Genomic DNA, 19265 nt, shown 5'->3' on the forward strand with positions numbered 1-19265 from the left:
TAATACCTCCCAGTGTGTCGACAGTAACTCATGGATGAGGAGAGGCTGTGGAAACAGGTCAGACCAAAAATATATAGTGGCGAGTACTGGCTATGATGCTAGGCTGCCCAGTATTTGCCAACTGGGGAATGCAGGCAGTCAGGCCAGGGCAGCCACCGCAACCAAAAAGAGAAGTGCAAACAGTGTGGGGACTGTCCTGTGGTTACATCGCAAAGGGGTCCCTTAGAAGACCAAGACGCCATGGGCTCTGTCCTGCAGAGAGATGGTTCATTTTACATGTGTACTTGGTATACCCCTAACGGTGCACACACATAGATACTTAATTAAGATCGAAACAGACTTTGAAACCATGCCTACACTTCTACTTTGATTTTGCAAAACCATTTCACTAAATTGGTTTTATGAGCTAGTAATGATCTACTACCCATGGCCCGAAAAGGAATTTTTAAAGGAAGATGTCTAGAAGTCTGGAAAAGATACATCATATGTGAAAAATAAAAATAAAAATAAGGAAATCAATTTCAGAAGAGAGTAAGAAAAGATCAGAAGAAAACAGTGCAAATGGACAGCAGCCCCTAAAGACATTATTTCTCACTGTTAGGAGACACCCCTTTTGTGCTGATGAAGCAAAAGGCAATAAACTAAGTTCCTATAAGAAAACATAAGAACAGGGAAGAAACTCCAGAGTAAAATAAAAGATAATCCCAGACCTCCTCAAAATCTAGAAATTGTGCTACAAATTTTCATTGCAAAAAGGTATTGATGACTGGAAGATGTAACACATATACATGCACACACATCCATATAAGCACACATGTATAACTCATTCTGTGACCATGAATCCCAACTTATTGTTTAAAAACCTGTTCATAGCGCTGGGGAGATAATGCAGTCAGCAAAGTGACTTTCTTACAGGCAGGAGTCCCTGAGTTTGAGCTCCAGCATCCATATTTTTGAAAGCTGGCTATGGGAGCATGTGCTTGTAACTCCAGCACTAGGGAGGAAAAGACAAGTGGATTCCTAGGGCTCACTGGCCTGCCAGCCTAGTCTAATCAAGTAAGTTCTGGCCGACGTGAGACCCTGTTCAAAAGAAAAGGGGGATGATGCCTGAGGGATGACACCCACGATTGTCCTCTGTCCCTTTATACATGCACACACACATGCACACATACCCACACACTTGCCTGAACTACATATAACATGCATTTTGAAAAACAAGATTTAAAATGGAAATCTCTGGAATGAAGGGGCAGAGCGTGGCACATTCTACAAAACAGGTTTTCAGTCCCTTTTCACCCCCGACTCCCAGTGCTTCTCAAACTGAATTGAGCTTAAGGATCCCACTGGTGGAATTTTAGAACTGTGGCACTGGGATTCTTTACCAGTTTCTGATTCAGTGAGCACAGGACAGTACCTAGAAATCTGCCTTTCTGTTGGGACCCCGGACCGGAAGAAGGATAAAGACATTCACACTAGTGTGCCTCGCACAGCCCTGCCACAACTGGAGCTCTGGGAAAGGTGCAGAGGTGGATAGATAGCAGAGTGGCAGTGCTGCGAGACTGGGTTAGGTTCTAGAGCTCTGCCCCAACCAGGCAACCCCCTGCTTCATCTCTGTGTTAACTCAGGAGAACACAAAGTAACACACATTTTCACTGTTGCCTGCGTGGAAGCAGACGCTCTTCCTGTCACCTGTCTGTTTGCTTCCTGATCGCCCGGGGACAGGAGCCACATTAGAATCTTCATCATCCACTGTTGCCACCACTCCAAACCTACACCCTGCTTTATGGCTGTCATTAGCTGAGTCCTGAAGCCTAGCAGTGACTCTGTGTGTGCTGTTATCCCCCAAACTCGTGCTCCGGGCAGAACATGAGCAGAGGCTTCCAGAAGATGGCTGCCTTGCAAACGGAATTCTCTGGGGGACTTGTGCTCAAGAAAGCTGATGGAAAACTGAACTATCAGAGCCAAATATTTGGTGTAGGAATTCAGCAGCCTGTGTCTTAAACACATAGGATCTGAATGAAAGAGGAGGACACGACTGCTCATGGCTGAGGTTGAGAAGGGTTTTATTATAGATGTGAAGGAGAGTACAGCCAGAGGTTCTGAAAGAGTCCAGAGCAGGGAGAGAAAGAAGCACACCAGCAGACTGAGCAGGCCCATGGGGGGAGGAGGGGCGGGGTACCAGAGAGTTAGAGGAAGAGAAGAGAGAGGGGCAAGAGAGGGGACCGGGAGCCAAGAGCAGAGGAGAAAGGGAGAAAAGAAACAGAATAAGGACCAAGAGAGCCAGTTGCTGAAATGGCGGGGTTATAAGGAATGAGAAGCTGGGCTACCGAGTTTTAGTGTAGGGAGCTGGGTGAGAAGAGCAGAGAAGGGCCACAGATATTGAGTGAGCCCACCGGCCAGTGTGCTTTGGGAGGCTAATAGGCAGCATAGTTCGTGGTTTGTCCTGAGTTTCTTTGGAACCTGACAGGATCCACTGCTTGGTGTGTGTGGAGGGCTGAAGGGGGGTGGGGACACAGACAGGATGACTCAGAACCCTTCTCTTCACCTTTCTCCCCATACACAAAAAAAGAAAAGCTTTCCCACCAAGCTCTAAGCAGCATTTCAGATACTTTCTGTTTTCTCAACGACTGTGGGTCTCAGGACACATGCTCTGAGAACTCAGTAGTTGCTCTGTCATACCCCCCTGCTCTGGGGGCTGACTGTGGTCAGGACCCTGTTGATGCATCAGGAGTGGAGCTTTGCTGGTAAATTATGTGCTTTTCTTAGAACTAAACAGATCCCATTACTCTGTTGCTAATCACTTCCGCATCCGAGAATTTTCACACATTACAGAGACACATTTGTTTGTCAGGTAGAATAAAGAGCCCTTTATAAGTAGTGCTGCTGTCTGCAGATGCTGAAGTGTAACCAGGCTTTCCCAGAGTGTTTTAAAAGATGAAGCTTACAAACTTGAATTGTGTGCTAATTAATAATTCGAGACAGCCATCTATGTATCCCGTAGCTGTTGCTTATGGCCACTATAAATATGTCTAAATGACCATTTATTTTTAATGGCATCAAGTTCTAATATTTGCTATCAGCATGACATTCCCCTCTCATGAATCCCTTCTATTAGTAGCATATTTAAAACAGATTTCTTTTGGTTAACAACAACAAAAAATATGTATATTATAGTGCCTTTCTGGCCTGAAAAGAAAAACACCCTGAGAAATTGGGATGAATTATTAATTTGTAACATCTGTGATTGGTTTATGTTACAGTGAGAAAATCCCAAAGGGATACAGACTACACAGGCTTGTTGAAGTTGGCTTCATATCCGAAACCCCAGGGGACAGGAGGCAAGGCGTGGTGTCCCCATAGCTGGTCCTTGATAAACTATTGGATGTTCCATGACTACATGTTTAAACATTACTGATGTCCCTTAGGTTTAGGATAAAATGGTCACCTCTTCCTTATTTGCATTGTTTGTTGTGATTGACAGGGGCATGAGTCTATCAGCAAACAGACAGGCCAAGCTTTCTACTGTTTCTACTGAAAGCAGCTCTGTGCAAGCGTCACATCCAGCTATGATACTGCCACCAGCCCCTGCCTCCTCTTAACTTCAGAAAAGTTGTTTTGGTTTCAGTGAAATGGACCCCCAAGAAAGGGAGAGGGTCCATTTGCTTTGAATTGTAATCTCTGAAATCTGAAGAGGTTTTCATAAACTGGTATCATTAAAAACCAAGGGACACTTATAAAAGCATATTCAGAATAAGGATTGACAAGTCTTAGACTAAAACCAGCCATCTGTGGATGCCAGGAATAAGATTTTGAACACTTTCCAATCTGCCAATTGCCTCTAGATATTGAAGTAGGTAAGAGTGCAATCTTTTCCAAAGTGTTTCCAGGGCCCAGAATGCTGAGTATAGCACACTGCATGGCCTGGCTGCAGACACCTCCCCCACAGCCCCAGCATGCCCTTTTTGTACCCTGTTTCCTAATTATGCCTCACTGATTCCTTTATATTACGAAAACTCTGCAAGGGATTGTGATGTTAATTGAAGAAAATCAAATGCCTCTCGAGTATGGCAGATTAGTTGTATAAAATGTACTAAAAAGATTAAAATATGTAAATCAAATTTCACTTTACACATGCAAATCCAATTTCTTTTTGCAAGTTCCAAGGCTATCTAACCCTTGCTGGTCCCTTAATTCAGTGTGAGTTGGCCTAAATTTTCTCACAATCTAAAACAGCTCCTGGTCTCTGTGGTTTAGTGTTTTGCAATCTTTTCCTCTTTTTTTCATTTACAGTACTAACAGTATGACTAGATTCTAAAATCTTCTAATGATATTTATTTTTTACTTTAAAATTTCTTACCACTTCCAAACAGTCAATGATCTTGGTTAGTTTATCTTCAGGTAAGTTCTTCAGCAAGGAAACACTTCAAAATAAAAAAGAAATCTTAAATTAGTTATCTTTTTTAAATTAAGAACTCTTCTGAGATACATTCTCACTATGTAGTCCAGGCTACCCCTGAACTCACGATCCTCCTGCCTCAGCCTTGTAAGCACTGGGATGACAGGCGTGTAACACCACACCCAGCTTTTATGTAATTATGTCTTGGGGGAAAAACCCATTATTTCATACAGACACTAAATTTTTACATTCACTTACTGTTATAATGCAATGCACTTCAGTTTTTCCAAAACATTTAGATACTGAAAACACATCAATAACAGAATTTCTTGACAATTGGAAATTGTTCATATGTACTATACTATTCCAGGAATTTGTCATAGGTGTAAAATTGAAGGCACCAAGATCCTCCAAAGGGGACAGTCACATCCTGCCTACTGGAGAGGGAACCAATGCACATTTGGGTTGGTTTTCTGAGTGACTCACATTTGGAAAAGTGTTTTCTCCCCTTCCTCATGTCTCTTAGAGCCTGGGTGAGTAGCTCTATTCAAGGTGAAGGTTTAGAATTTCATCCAAATCCTTGTAAAATTAAGTAAAGACTGAACCTATGGGGACGTGGAAACTACCCATGACATACTCTTTGATTATTGATCTTACTGTTCTGTCTTTTTAAGTCAATGTTTCCAGAGGTAAGTAACAGTGAAATATAATACTAAAACCCATTATTTTAAAAAATCAAAAATTTCCCTCAGTATAATTAACGAATCTATGAGTAAACTGTTTTATTAAAGCAATTTCTTTCTATTTTACACATTTTTAAGGCTGTCAATATAATTTCTATAAAAGAACTATTTCTTTTTTTTTTACCATCTATCATTTGACATGCTTACAGGAAAAATTATGCTATTCCCAAATGCATGAGTAGATCTTGTGAAGGCAGGGAGCTCTAGGCAGACTCTTGCACACACAAAGCAGGCAGCATTAGGGTAGGAGACGACTGTCAGAATGCCTGCATCGGTGGATTGAATTTCAAAACGCCAAAATGAGCCCCAGCTGGAGAACAGATGAATGCACGGTGATAGGTAGAGAGCTAATGGGTTGCAAACACAACACCATTCTTACCAAGTTCAAAATGGGTTCAATCAAGCCATAGGCAAAATTACAAAGAATACCAAGGGACCCATTAACCACCAAACTTCCAAAAGCAGCCTATACCTGAAAGGAGGAGGGGCAGACGTCTGTGATGATGTCAGAGCCCACAGGCACTTGGGGGCCATCCCTAACTTCATGGATACTTTTTATTATTATTTGCTCATTTAAATTTATTTTAACTGAAATGTGTATATAAAATTGGACACCTTTATAGGGTACTTTCCCATGATTCTATGCACGTATATATTTTACAATGTTTAAATGTGATTAAACACATATTTCTCCAGAAATTTATCATTTTCTTAAGGTTAAAAACATTCAGAATTCTTCCCCTAAGCTTTTAAGAATATACATTACGTTGTTATTATGCATAATCACCTAATGGTGCAATATCACAACTTCTTACTCCTGTTCACCTCTAATTTAGAACCCACTGGTCAACTGCTTTTCATCCCTCTTCCCCCTTACTGTTTTAAGCATCTGGAAAGCACCATTCTGCTATTCAGTTCTATGCGGTGAACCTTCCCAGAGTCTACATACAAGTGAGACTGTGCCGTATTTGTCTATGTCTACCCTGTTTCACTAACACCACAGGCTCCACTTTGAGTCACGTCATCCCAAATAACAAGTTTTAATCTTTTTATGTTTAAATATTGTTCCATTATACATGAACTACATTTTCCTCATCCATTCATGGGCTGGTGGTCAATTAGATGATATCCATTTCATGACTATTCTGGAGGGTGCTGCAAAGAACATGGAGACACAGATGTCTCCTCTAACATATGGATCTCATTTCCTTTGAATGCATTCCTAGTAAAGGGGTTGTTAGCATTATGAGGTTTTGTGATTTACATATATATATACTACAAGCCTTGTATTTTACATGCCATATTTAAAAACTGTACATATAAAAAAGAGTTTATTATATATAATGAGACAAAGAAAACTGCATTTCTCTAGAGTGGTACCTCCCTGTTGAGACAGCAAAGGCAACTAGAACTCAATTTCCACATGCTTATGAAAGTTTTCCTTCTGGTCCAAACTGGGATCTATGAACAGAAAGCCTGTCACCCTTGGGGTTGGTAGGTAAACAGATGAGGAGAAATCTAGTTCGTCTCTCCTCTGAGGGGACAGAGGTCAGGTTTATCTTGTTCACCACTGAATCAACCATCTTTGATGTCTACAAATATTTGTTGAATGAATGAATGATGAATGAACAAACGAACGAACGAATGAATGAATGAATGAACGAATGAATGAATGAAATAACAAAAAGGAAGATGGAAAAAAGGAATATCTACTAGTAGGTTCTTTGGCCTCCTTCAACTCAGGCAAAGCTCCAAGGGGATTGTTGCTCTGCAGTGAATCACGTTTTGTCTCAGATAATCAACTACATCCTGCAGCCACTGGTTTATTCATGTATCCCTTTCTTTACCTCATGCATAAGTGGGCCTTATTTACTCCAAATGCTGACCTGTGACATTCAGCTGTAGAACTTTAAGATCACCTATATTTAGGTAGATCCCACCACATGTCAGCTAAGGTACACAATACCTAGAGACACTTGTTTGTCATTACTGCAGCAGGAGTCACTGTTGTCTCTAGGAAGGCGTGGCAGAGAGGTGCTCTAGAAGAACCTGCATGCTGGCTATGTTCTGCTGATTATCTGTGTGCTCCCATGGTGGTACTGCTGAGTCCCTACTAGACACTAAGGCACATTCAGACCTAACAGAACTGGCTTTCCAGGCTGGCTATGGAAGATGAAATTAGTAGACTACACTTGGGAAAAACTTGAAATTTACTTTTGGAAGTCACACGATTCATAATTATCATTACCACTTATCCTAAGTACATTTCATCACATGATGTGTTCCAAATTCAGAGGCTATCAAAACTCTCACACATGATCTAAAACAGGTGTACATGGAGAATATACACTCTCAAAAAGAGTTCTCTCTTCCAGCTCACTTTTAAAGTTATACAGACATGTGGTTCCCTATAAATGGATTCACTCATGATGCCAAGGTACAGAACGTTTTATAAAATGATCTGTCCTGGTACCCATGTATAGTATCTTTAATATTCCCATTGGCCTGATGAGATGGCTTGGGGTATAAAGGGGCTTGAGCCAGGCCTGGTCATTTGAGTTTGATCCCATGGAAGTACATGATAGAAGGAAAGAATCAGCTCTTGGAAGTTGTCCTCTGATTTCCACACGTATGATGTGGCACAAGTGTCAGTGTGTGTGTGCCCACACCTGCACACACACACACACACAAACAAATAAACAAATTAATTAATTAATTAATTAAAATGTAATAATAATAACTAAAATTAATATTAGAAGAATTAAAATTTCGCTGTACTCTCTCAGATCATAAATGTTTTTCAAAGCCCAGTAAGCAAACTCAGGTGAATTTTTCAGGCATTTTTGCATATTTTTATGCTATGGCTCCTTTCATACAGAAGTAGAAGGAATAGCAGGAAAATAACTCAGCACATAAGCTAATAGGAAGCAAATATAATTTTGGGTATCTGTTGCCATTTACTGTAAGGGAATTCTTTTGCTTCTTGCTTTAATAATATAGAAACTGCTTGAATTGGGGAAAACTGTTGGGGAAATCATTACTCTGGCAAAAATCAACCTGTCCACACAATGGCTGCACTTCCGCCATATGGTTACTCTTACCTTCTGAGGAAGTTTCTGTACTCCTCATCCCTGGCTTGGGCTGTTCTCCTCATAATGTTCTGGAAAACCTCTCTGTCGAGTGCCCAAGTTTTAACATTGGTAATAGCTTGAGAAAATAATACAACAGTGTTTAGCATCAGAGAAAGAAACACTCCAAAAATGTCAGCCAGTGACTATATGTTTATTAGAAGTGTATTATTTAAACATGCAAGTGAGAGGAAATAATGAAAGAGTGGGTAATTTTATGCCACTTCAGCTTTGAAATCTACCAGGATTTGGAAGAGGATAGCAGATCATTTCTTTTCTGATTATGTTTTTGGTAGGATGATTCTTAAATGGTTTGCAAATTCCAGTTATACACCACACCCACAGGGTGTGTTCCTGTACCTGATCCAATCACTAAAGAGTTCATAAGCAGGTAACTGGAAGTTAAAAGTGTTGTGTGCACAAGGGTGTGAATGTGCATCTTTTGGAGATGTTTAGACACTGCTACCTAAGAGTCAATCCCCAGGCTAGGGAAAGTTCTTCTTAACTCGGATTATTCAGATAAAAGCTCACATACACATCTTTTTACTGCAATTGTATCTTTATGAACAAGAGTATATGGGGCAAAGTGCCATAAGCTTGGCTTAGGAGACAACCTTCGATGCAGTGGTGATTCCAAGCAGCTTTTCTCTGCTTACCTTTCACAGAGGCAGTCCGTGTACAGTTGTACAAAATCGCCAGTTCCCCAAATGTGGTCCACATTGGGATGGACGACAGCAACTTCTCTCCTTGGAACACCTCTAGTCTACCCTCTATCAAGTAGAATTTAAGAAAAACACAAATCATCAAAATCTGTCTTGGTTCCATAGGAAAAAAAATAACCAGAAATCATACAACATTTAGTTAAGCTACTTAGGAATCTGATTATATCAGAATGGTTAAAAGATCCAGCCTGAAACCAAACCTGCCATTTACTCACAATGAGCAGTTTTCCATCATGGATGGTGGGGAGAATCACATGTATGTCATGCACTTATCAGGAGAATTAAATGTTAATACATGTAGGGAACTTAAAACAATAGATAGCACAGGCTAACTGTTATGTAAATACTAACAATATTCATTCTGCCCTATGAAAAAATGTAACCATTTTTCCCTTACTAGGAGCCCAACAATCAGTATGTCTTGAAACACTGCACAGCTGTTGCCGTGAGGGAAGGAAAACTTATCAGAGCCATGATGCTCTCCTGGCTGTCAGGTCAAGCTACCCAGTTCTCCATCTGGGTTGCATTCATTGTTGACTGTATAACTTTGGCTAGGTCACTTCATGGCTCTCTGCGGCTGAACCTCCCATTCCGGCCCATGTCTCTGCCTACACAAAGCCAGGGCAGAGGAAACAGAGCACCGAACAAACTTCCTACAGTTGTTTTGTCCTGGAAACCCTCTTTTTTTTTTCCTCTTCAAATGAAATTTTGTTAAAAAAAAAAATAAGCAAAAACAAAAACATACATTTTTGAAGGAAGAAAAATGGGGAAGCAATGTCAGCCTTTCTTTCTCCTGCTACCAAATAGCTTGGGTCACTATGTCATCCACTCATTTCAACAAACCTGATATGAGAATTGACATTGTTCTGGGAACCATTACAAGTGCCAGACAAGAGAAAGAAAGATGTTTGCTAGGTTAAAACTACATTCTAGCAAGGAAAAAAAAACTTTTCTTTTGGTTCTAAATTCCACAGATTAGATATGCAGTTTAATAATTTCTTATTACAGCTAATTCTAACTCCATTGAAACCACTTAGTGGTGCTCTCCAGTTGATATCCTGAATCTTAGTGCTTGTCAAGGTTCTTTTCTTAATTGGTTATGGCTCATGGGATTTGAATAATACTGAAGAATTATATGGAATATCAAGAGTTCAAGCTAACTATGCTGTACTATTTGATATTCATGCTATATTTTATAAAGGAGAGAACTTTAATTATCAAATTAATTTGCTCGGGCAGATAATTAAGCCAGGCAATTCAATCCTTAGATGCCACAATAATTAATTCAAATAATTTTCACTTCCGTGTGGGCTGTATGCCTGGTCTCAATGGCTGCAGTAATGCCTCTCTCCAAACCTTTCATCAGAATTACTGGCAAGGAACAAGATGGGTTGGAGTGAGATTCTTGTCCTCTCTTAGCAGGTTCCATAAATATTTGTTGACTTAATGACCTATCTTCTCCTGCCAGAATACTCTTGTGTTGCTAAAACAGATGGGAAACAGCCAAGAAAAGAGTTGTAAGAAGAAAGTATTACTGTGGGTCATCTATCCCTGTAAGAATCGAAGGCTGTCTAAATTAAGTCTATAACTCACTACAAGAGTAGAATAATTGCTCGGGAATGGCAGACTCATTTTGAAGTTGCCTTTAAAGATTACCTGACAAATAAAACAAATAATTACAAAAACTGATAGTCTTGTAGAATTAAAATACAAAGGAAGAATCCGTGGCATATTACAAACAGGACAATACAAGTCCATTAACTTGCTTAGATAGGCAACTTTTAAGGCCACAGGAAACAGAAAAAGCAATGTTGCTTGATTGCTTAGATGATCGGGAACCCACTGCTAGGTAGAAGTTCACATCATCAACTAGGCTGCCACACCACCTAGGTAATGAAGTGCAATTTTCTTCCCTAAGACTCAAAAAGTTGAGGCAACTCAGAATTTTACATGAAATTTAATGATCTCAACCCCTATCCAAGTAATTTCTTGTTTCTTTATATTTAAAAATTAGCAACCACTTAAAAATCCATAGGTAGGTCTGCTACTATTTCCCAGGCATGAGTGTTCAATTGATCACAGAGAATGGGAACTAAATGGCTTTAAAAACACCAGTTTAATTAGTATGGCATTTGATTTGATTTGTTAGAAAGAAACCTAACTTATCCTTTGAAATCATTGGCCTGCAATCAATGTGATTTTCAAAGCTATGAAAACAAACTCTCCTTGGACCATTGTCAGAAGTGTTGACATAAGCAACCACACTTGGAAGGAAACTTTTCAGTAACTTTAAGTATGGAGCTTCAGGTCATATTTTCTGTCTGCTTTACACTTACCACTTAGAGGCACTGAGACCTTGGCTACGCTACGTGATTTAACCTCTGGGGGGATTGTCTCCACTGATAACATTGAGAGACACTGCTTGTTCTTAAAGGATAGGTAAGAAATGAAATGAGAGCTCTCTATCCAGTGTTTAATGGGATACAAGATACATACAACATTCTAGATAAACATCAGCCACTGTCATAATCACATCACCAATATCCTCATCTTATGAAGTCCATCTGTTTATTGTCTACAAATGGAGCAACTTGGTTTTGGTTTCATAATGTTTCAAAAATGCCAAAATAGAACATTGATGCCAAAATACTCAATAAAATATTGGCAGACAAATTCCAAGAACACATCAAGAAGATTATCCACCATGGTCAAGTGGGCTTCATCCCAGAGATGTGTTTTCAACATATGGGAATCTGTTAATGTAATCTACCATATAAACAAATTGAAAAAAAAAAGAACATGATCATCTCATTAGATACTGAAAAAGCCTTTGACAAAATCCAGCACCCCTTCATGAAAAAGGTATTGGAGAAATCAGGGATACAAGGAACATACATAAATATAATAAAGACAATTTACAGCAAGCCAACAGCCAACATCAAATTAAATGGTAAGAAACTCATTAAAATTCCACTGAAATCAGAAACAAGACAAGGCTGTCCACTCTCTCCATATCTATTCAATATATAAATTGCAGTCCTAGCTAGAGCAATAAGATAACAAAAGGAGATAAAGGGGATAAAAATTGGAAAGGAAGAAGTCAAAGTATTGTTATCTGCAGATGACATTATAGTATATATAAGTGACCCCAAAAATTTCACCAGGGAACTTCTGCACCTGATAAACACCTTTATTGAAGTGGCTGGATACATGATAGTAACCCTCTTGTATGCCAATGATAAAAGGGCTAAGAAAGAAATCACGGAATCAACAACATTCACAATAGCCACAAACAATATAAAACATCTTGGGATAATCCTAACCAAGCAAGTAAAAGACCCATATGACAAGAACCTCAAGTCTTTGAAGAAAGAAATTAGAGAAAATATCAGAAATCAGAAAGATCTTCCATGCTCATGGATCAGTAGAAGTAACACAGTAAAAACGGACATCCTACCAAAAGCAATCTACAGATTCAATTCAATCACCATCAAAATTCCAACACAATTCTTTACAGACCTTTAAATAACAATACTTAACTTCATATAGAAAAACAAAAAACCAGGATAGCTAAAATAATCCTGTACAATAACTGCTGGAAGTATTGCCATCCCTGATCTCAAGATCTACTATAAAGCTTATCTACAGTAATAAAATAGCATGGTATTGGCATAAAAACAGACACATTGATCAATGGAATCAAATTAAAGACTGAAACATAAATCCATACACCTATGGACACTTGAGTTTTGACAAGGAAGCCAAAATCATACAATGAAAAAAAAAAAGAAAGCATCATCAACAAATGGTGCTGGCATAACTGGATGTTGGCATGTAGAAGAATGTAAAAAGATCCATATCTGACGGGCGGTGGTGGCGCACGCCTTTAATCCCAGCACTCGGGAGGCAGAGCCAGGCAGATCTCTGTGAGTTCGAGGCCAGCCTGGGCTACCAAGTGAGTTCCAGGAAAGGTGCAAAGCTACACAGAGAAACCCTGTCTCGGGGAAAAAAAAAAAAAAAAGATCCATATCTATCACCCTGCACAAAACTCAAGTCCAAGTGGATCACAGACCTCAACATATATCCAGTTACACTGAACATGATAGAAGAGAAAGTGAGGAATAGCCTTGAACGTATTAGCACTGAAGACAACTTCCTGAATAGAACACCATTAGCACAGACACTACAATCGACAATTAATAAATGGGACCTCATGAAACTGAAAAGCTTCTGTAAGGCAAAGGACCCTGTCAATAGGACACAACAGCAGCCTACAGAATGGGAAAAGATCTTCACTAACCCCGAATCTGACAGAGGTCTGATATCCAAAATATATAAAGAACTCAAGAAATTAGACATCAAAAAAGCAAATAACCCAATTAAAAAATGGGGTACAGGCCTCAACAGAGAATTCCTAACAGAAGAATTCCAAATGGCAAAGAAACACATAAAGAAATTTTCATCATCCTTAGCCATCAGGGAAATTCAAATCAAAATTACTCTGAGATTACATCTTACACCCGTTAGAATGTCTGAGATAAAAACACAAATGTCAGCTTATGCTGAAGAGGATGTGAAGCAAGGGTAACACTCCTCCATTGCTGATTGGAGTGCAAACTTGTATAGCCACTTTGGAAATTAATATGGCAGTTTCCCAGAAAATTAGGAATCAACCTATCACAAAACCCAGCAATACCACTCTTGGGCATATACCCAAAGGATGCTCAATAATATCACAAGGACACTCGCCCAACTATATTCATAACAGCTTTATTAGTAATAGCCAGAACCTGGAAATAACTTAGACATCCCTCAGCTGAAGAATGGATAAAGAAAATGTGGTACATTTACACAATGGAGTAATGCTCAGTTGTTAAAAACAATGACATCAGGAAATTTGAAGGCAAATGGATAGAACTAGAAAAAAAAGCATCCCGAGTGAGGTAACCAAGACCCAGAAAGACAAACATGGTATGTACTCACTTATAAGTAGATATTAGCTGTAAAGTAGAGCTTACTATAATCCACAGACCCAGAGAAGCTAGGTAACAAGGAGGGCCCAAGGGAGGACACATGGATCTCCCTGGAAAGGGGAAGTAGAAGAGATCTTCTGGTTGCAGTGGGGGCAGATGGGGATGGGACTTGAAGAATTGAGTTGGGTGGTGGTGGAGATGGAGAGTACTGAAAGAGATGGCTGGAAAGAGGAGTAGGGTTCAGGGTAAGGTAGAAACCTGGTGCAAGGGAAACTCCCATGAATCTACAAGGATGACCCCAGCTAAGACTCCTGGAAATAGTGGATATGTAGCCTGAACTGGCCATCTCCTGTGATCAGATTGGTGACTACCCCAATTATCATCAGAGAGCCTTCATCCAGTAACTGATGGAAACTGATGCAGAGACTGACAGCCAAACATTAGGCTGAGTCTGGGGAATCCTCCTGAAGAGAGGAAGGAAGGATTGTAGGAGCCAGAGGAGTCAAGGACATCACAGGAAAACCCAGAGAAACAATGAACCTAGCTCATAGGAACTCACAGAGTCTGAACCAACAAGCAGAGAGCCTGCATGGGAAAGATCTAAGCCCTCTACATATATGTGACAGTTGTATAGCTTGGTCTATTTGTGGGACTCCTGGCAATGAGAGCAGGGTCTGTCCTTAATGCTTTGGCTGGCTCTTTGGAACCTAGTCCCCATACTGGATTACTTTGCCCAGCCTTAGTACAAGGGGAGGTGCTCAGTCTTATCAAAACTTGTTATGCTGCCATGCTTTGTTGATACCCTTGGGAGGCCTGCGCCTTTCTGAACAGAAACAGAAGTGGATGTATGTAGAGAGAGGGTGGATAGGAGGAGAGGAAGGAGGGGAAACTTCAGTCAGGATGTAAAATAATGAATAAATTAAATTTTTATAAAGGCCCAAGTCAGAAAAAACTCTTCATATGAGAACTCAAAAAAAAAAAAAAAAGTGCGAAACTCACCCGCCAGCACAAAGATATGGTTGCCCGGCTCTCCTTGCTTAATGATGTAACTGCCCTGTGGATAGTTTCTCCCGTACATGCATTCCACCATGTCTTTGATCTGTTGGGGGTCCAATCGCTTCAGAAACTGGTTCTTATTGAGGGCATCAGTGATGAGCTTTTTCTCACTGTTGTGTAATGACAGAAAATAAATGGTCATTAAAACTAATGAAAAGTATGAATGGTTCATTTCATTCTGGGTTTTGATATTATGATCTACAAGCTTATAATTGTTTTTGCAAAGACATATTTGTTTCCTGGTCTCATCAAAAATTATACCTATAGAATTACCATCTATTATGTGTCAAACCCTTAAAATATCTTGAATATTTTTCTGGTAGTTATTATGATATCAATTTAATTATCATTTATAATCCCATCTCTCAGTGGAAAATTCCCATGCCATGAAGTTGTCATATGGAAACAGATCTGGAAAACAGGAAGAAGTTGCATTTGTGAGATTAGAAAGTGGTATCCCTTCATTGATGCACACATGCATGTACAGTACCAGTGATAGTGTTCTTTTATACCTTATTTAATCCTATATCTTATAAAATAATTACTATTCCCATGTTTTATGAAGAAGAAGAATGAGAGGTAGGAAGAAATTTACTCCTCATAGACTTCGAATCGGAGTCTGTGACTCTACCATCCATGACACTTCCTTCCATCCCACTACCTCTTCCAAGAGCAAAGGCAGACCCTTTCGGTTTGATTGACATGGGGTGGGGGTGAAAGTCTGCGTTTGCTTGAGAGTTTTTTTTCTAGGCATGTCTAGCCTGGGCAGAAACTTTGTTTCCAGTGCCACACTCTTATTCACTGCTCAAATTAAAGTCTTACTTATTGACAATCCTAGAATCCTCTGCCTTCTGTTGGAAAAGAAGCAGCTCAAAATAGTTACTCAATTGCCATGTGTTTCAAATGATTTAATTAACATACTCCATCGAAGATGATATAAAGTATTGAGCTGGAGGAAAAGACGCTCCACGAGCTGTCAGAATTTTTACATAATCCCTTTCCTGCCAGTATGATTTTTAATGGCTTTTTTTTTTCCTGCATCATTCATTCAAATGCCCTTTAACAGTAGTTTGTTTTGTTTTTGTTTTTCTATTTGGAAACTAGTAACCTTTTCCTATACAAATGGTTTTCAAACACAAGCTAAGACTTCCTGAAATTAGTAACTTCCCCCATGACCTCGTCAAAGCATTAGTCCACAGGGAGAAAACAGATGAACTCCTCTGTAGGAACCCCTCCCTTCTTAGAGAATCTTCCCCTCCTCAGAGCCATCCAAAGCGATTCATCATCTTAAGAACTCCCTCTCCTTTCATCTAAACCATCACAGAACCTTGTCAGTTCTATTTTCAATATAAAAATAGCTTGCATTTGTCACAAATAGAAGTATCATGCAGCTAGAATAAAGTCTACACTCAAGCAGACTCTTACCCAGATCCAAACACTGTACATCTCAGTGAGCTTATCTACAGTTATCTACAGGGCCATTCTGAAGCCCTGGATCTTCACTTAGGGTCTCATGCCTTTAATACCAATTACATTTTCATGCATTTATCCACCATAGAAAACCATGCTAGAAATGAAACTAGAAAAACAATTAGCTTTGTAGCCTTTACCTGCATTCCCTTCTTCCTTGTTGCCTAATGCAATCTTTCTGGTTCTTCCTAAGCGCTTGACTGTAGCCCCACATAGTTCGTTTATATACATCCATGCATACATGATAGGCTGATCCATGAATGAGGGAGAATGTCAAAGTTCTTTTTCTTTAGGGGTTGGGTGACTTTGCCTAATATTATAGTTCACGTCCTTGAATTTCCTGCAAAGTTTGTGATTTCATCTTTCCTTAAAGCTGAAGAATATTCTACTATATACAATTATTATGTATTTTAATATAATTCTCATTATCCATTCATCTGTTGATGGGCATCTAGATATGTTGGTTCTCTTACAAAAGATCCACTGTTGTCCTTTTTATTTTCAATTGGCAATGATGTCACCACAGTCTAAGAACAAATTCCAGCTCTGGACAAAGTTAACAGTGTCTCTTCTGAGATTTCAGCTTCTTGGGACCTGTCCTTGAAGCTCATCCTGTACTACATTATGAAACTAATCCTTCTAGGAAAGGAAATGATTGAATGTTTCAGTCTGGTCCAAACTCTCCTTTATCCATTAACATAAAAATTCTCTCAGCTGATACATACTGACAGCATAATTTCGCTAGGCATCCTTTTTGGCTCAAGTACTAGATATGAACAATATCCAAAAGGCTTGAGCATCAGTGGATTTTCAGTGCTCATGTAGTACTCCCATTATTGCTTCCTCAGCGCCCCATACCCCAGTTTCCCAACACATATTTTTAGAAACAACACATATAAAAGTGCCCTGAGTTTAAGAAAATTTGGAAGTTCACAAACCAAAACTTAAAAGTTCACAAAAGTCTAGTGGTAAACCAATTATGTGCAAATCAGTATTTCAAAAAACTTTTTAATTTATTTATCTGTATGGACTTCTGCTTATAAAACCTATAGAAGTGCTGTGAAATATCCTTTGTCTATAGAGGAAATCAATATTCTACAAGGTACTATTCACCATTTTTTACAACATAGGTCTTTTCTTGAACAAATCCTTTAATGAAGTAGGCCACTATTATTGTCTCCTATTTCTGTCAGCTTTACCTTAAAGAGAGGAATATGTTTTCTCTTCCATCATGAGTTTCTTCTCACCTCATGCTACTCACATCATATTCATCAACCAAAAAAACAAAAACAAAAACCCTCCAAGGTCCTGAGTGGATGCAGAATTCATACAAAGCTTCCTCTCTACTCCCAGGCTTCTCGGATTTCTTTTTCAAACACTTACACAGGACACAAATAACAGCCATTGGGAATATAACAAAATGGAGAGATGGCTCAGTTGGTAAAGGGTTTACTGTGTAAAGCATACGGACCAGAGTTCAGATCCTGCCAACCATGTAAAAGCCAGATGGGGTAGCATGTGTCCTTAACCACAGTGCTGGGGTGGGGTGATAGGCTGATCCCTGTAGCTCATTGGTCAGCCAGCCTGGATGAATTGATAAGTTCAGAAGAAACCACAGTGCTGGGGTGGGGTGATAGGCTGATCCCTGTAGCTCATTGGTCAGCCAGACTAGATGAATTGATAAGTTCAGAAGAGACCCCATCTCTAAGTAAATAATAAAAGTGGAGAGTAACTGAGGAAGACACCTAACACTCACTTCTGATTTCTACTAGTAGATGCACACAAACATGGACAAACATCACACACCCACATGAATATGAACTTTTCACTTCAATGGACAACTATGATAGACCAGCTAACTCTCAGCACAACTTTTCCTGGTCCCACAAAACAACAACAAAAGATGATAGGTAACTGATAGACAGACAGGCATACAGATAGACAGATGACAGCAGATAGATTCAGCTGTTGGGAATAGTGGAGCTGTGTTAACCTAACAGTGATTCCACAGGAAGAGTCTCTCCCAACTGTGTTCTATGCTTCCTGTCTACCATGAGGTGGAAAGCTTGGCTACACCATGTCATACCTCCATTGTGTTTGGTCTCACTGAACACCCAGAAAAAAGAGAATCAGCTAGACACGGACAGAAACGTCTTACATGTTGAACAAAAGCAACTTTTATTCCTTTAAGTTGTTTATCTCAGTAATTTTGTCATAGACATGATAACTCTATGTATTTGTTAGACTTTCTATTGCTCTGATAAAACGCCATGAGCAAAATCAACTAGGCAAGGAAAGGGCTTATTTTATCTTAGCATTTGTAGTCCATCATTCAAAGCCATCAGAACAGGAACCAAAGGCAGGAACCTGGCGGCAGAACCTGATGCACTGACTATGGAAGAGTGCTGCTTATAGGCTTTTTCCCTCATGGCTTGCTCATGCTGCTTTCTCATACAACTCAGGACCACCTTCCCAGTGCTGACACTGTTCACAGTGAGCTAGGTCCTTCAGTATCAATCACTAATTAAGAAAATGTACCACAAGCTTGCCCACAATCCAGCTGGTGGGAGCTTCTTCTCAATGGAGGTTCCCTCTTCCTAATGACTCTAGCTTGTGTCTAGATGACATAAAGTTAGCTGGCACAGTCAACTACAACAATCATATTTGAAACTATCATTAAATCAACTAAAGGATATCAAGCCACAGAAAAGATGCACTATAAACTCCATAATTATATCTAGGGTATCAGATCTATGGATCAGTGGACAAAGGTGGTG

General features: G+C 39.6%; 1 protein-coding gene across 2 annotated transcripts in view; it reads right to left on the minus strand.

The window, feature by feature from the left end:
- The window catches only part of Prkg2 (protein kinase cGMP-dependent 2), a 103768-nt gene that overhangs the window by 54962 nt on the left and 29541 nt on the right, over positions 1-19265 (minus strand). For both annotated transcript variants that reach the window (XM_006975369.4, XM_006975370.4), the window contains exons 3-6: positions 14962-15128; positions 8924-9037; positions 8241-8346; positions 4358-4421 (exon numbers count right to left, since the gene is read on the minus strand). In XM_006975369.4, coding sequence (XP_006975431.1) covers positions 4358-4421; positions 8241-8346; positions 8924-9037; positions 14962-15128 — 451 coding nt within the window. The remainder of the gene's footprint in view (positions 1-4357; positions 4422-8240; positions 8347-8923; positions 9038-14961; positions 15129-19265) is intronic.

Source organism: Peromyscus maniculatus, chromosome 10, assembly GCF_049852395.1.
Source record: "Peromyscus maniculatus bairdii isolate BWxNUB_F1_BW_parent chromosome 10, HU_Pman_BW_mat_3.1, whole genome shotgun sequence".
NCBI lineage: Eukaryota > Metazoa > Chordata > Mammalia > Rodentia > Cricetidae > Peromyscus > Peromyscus maniculatus.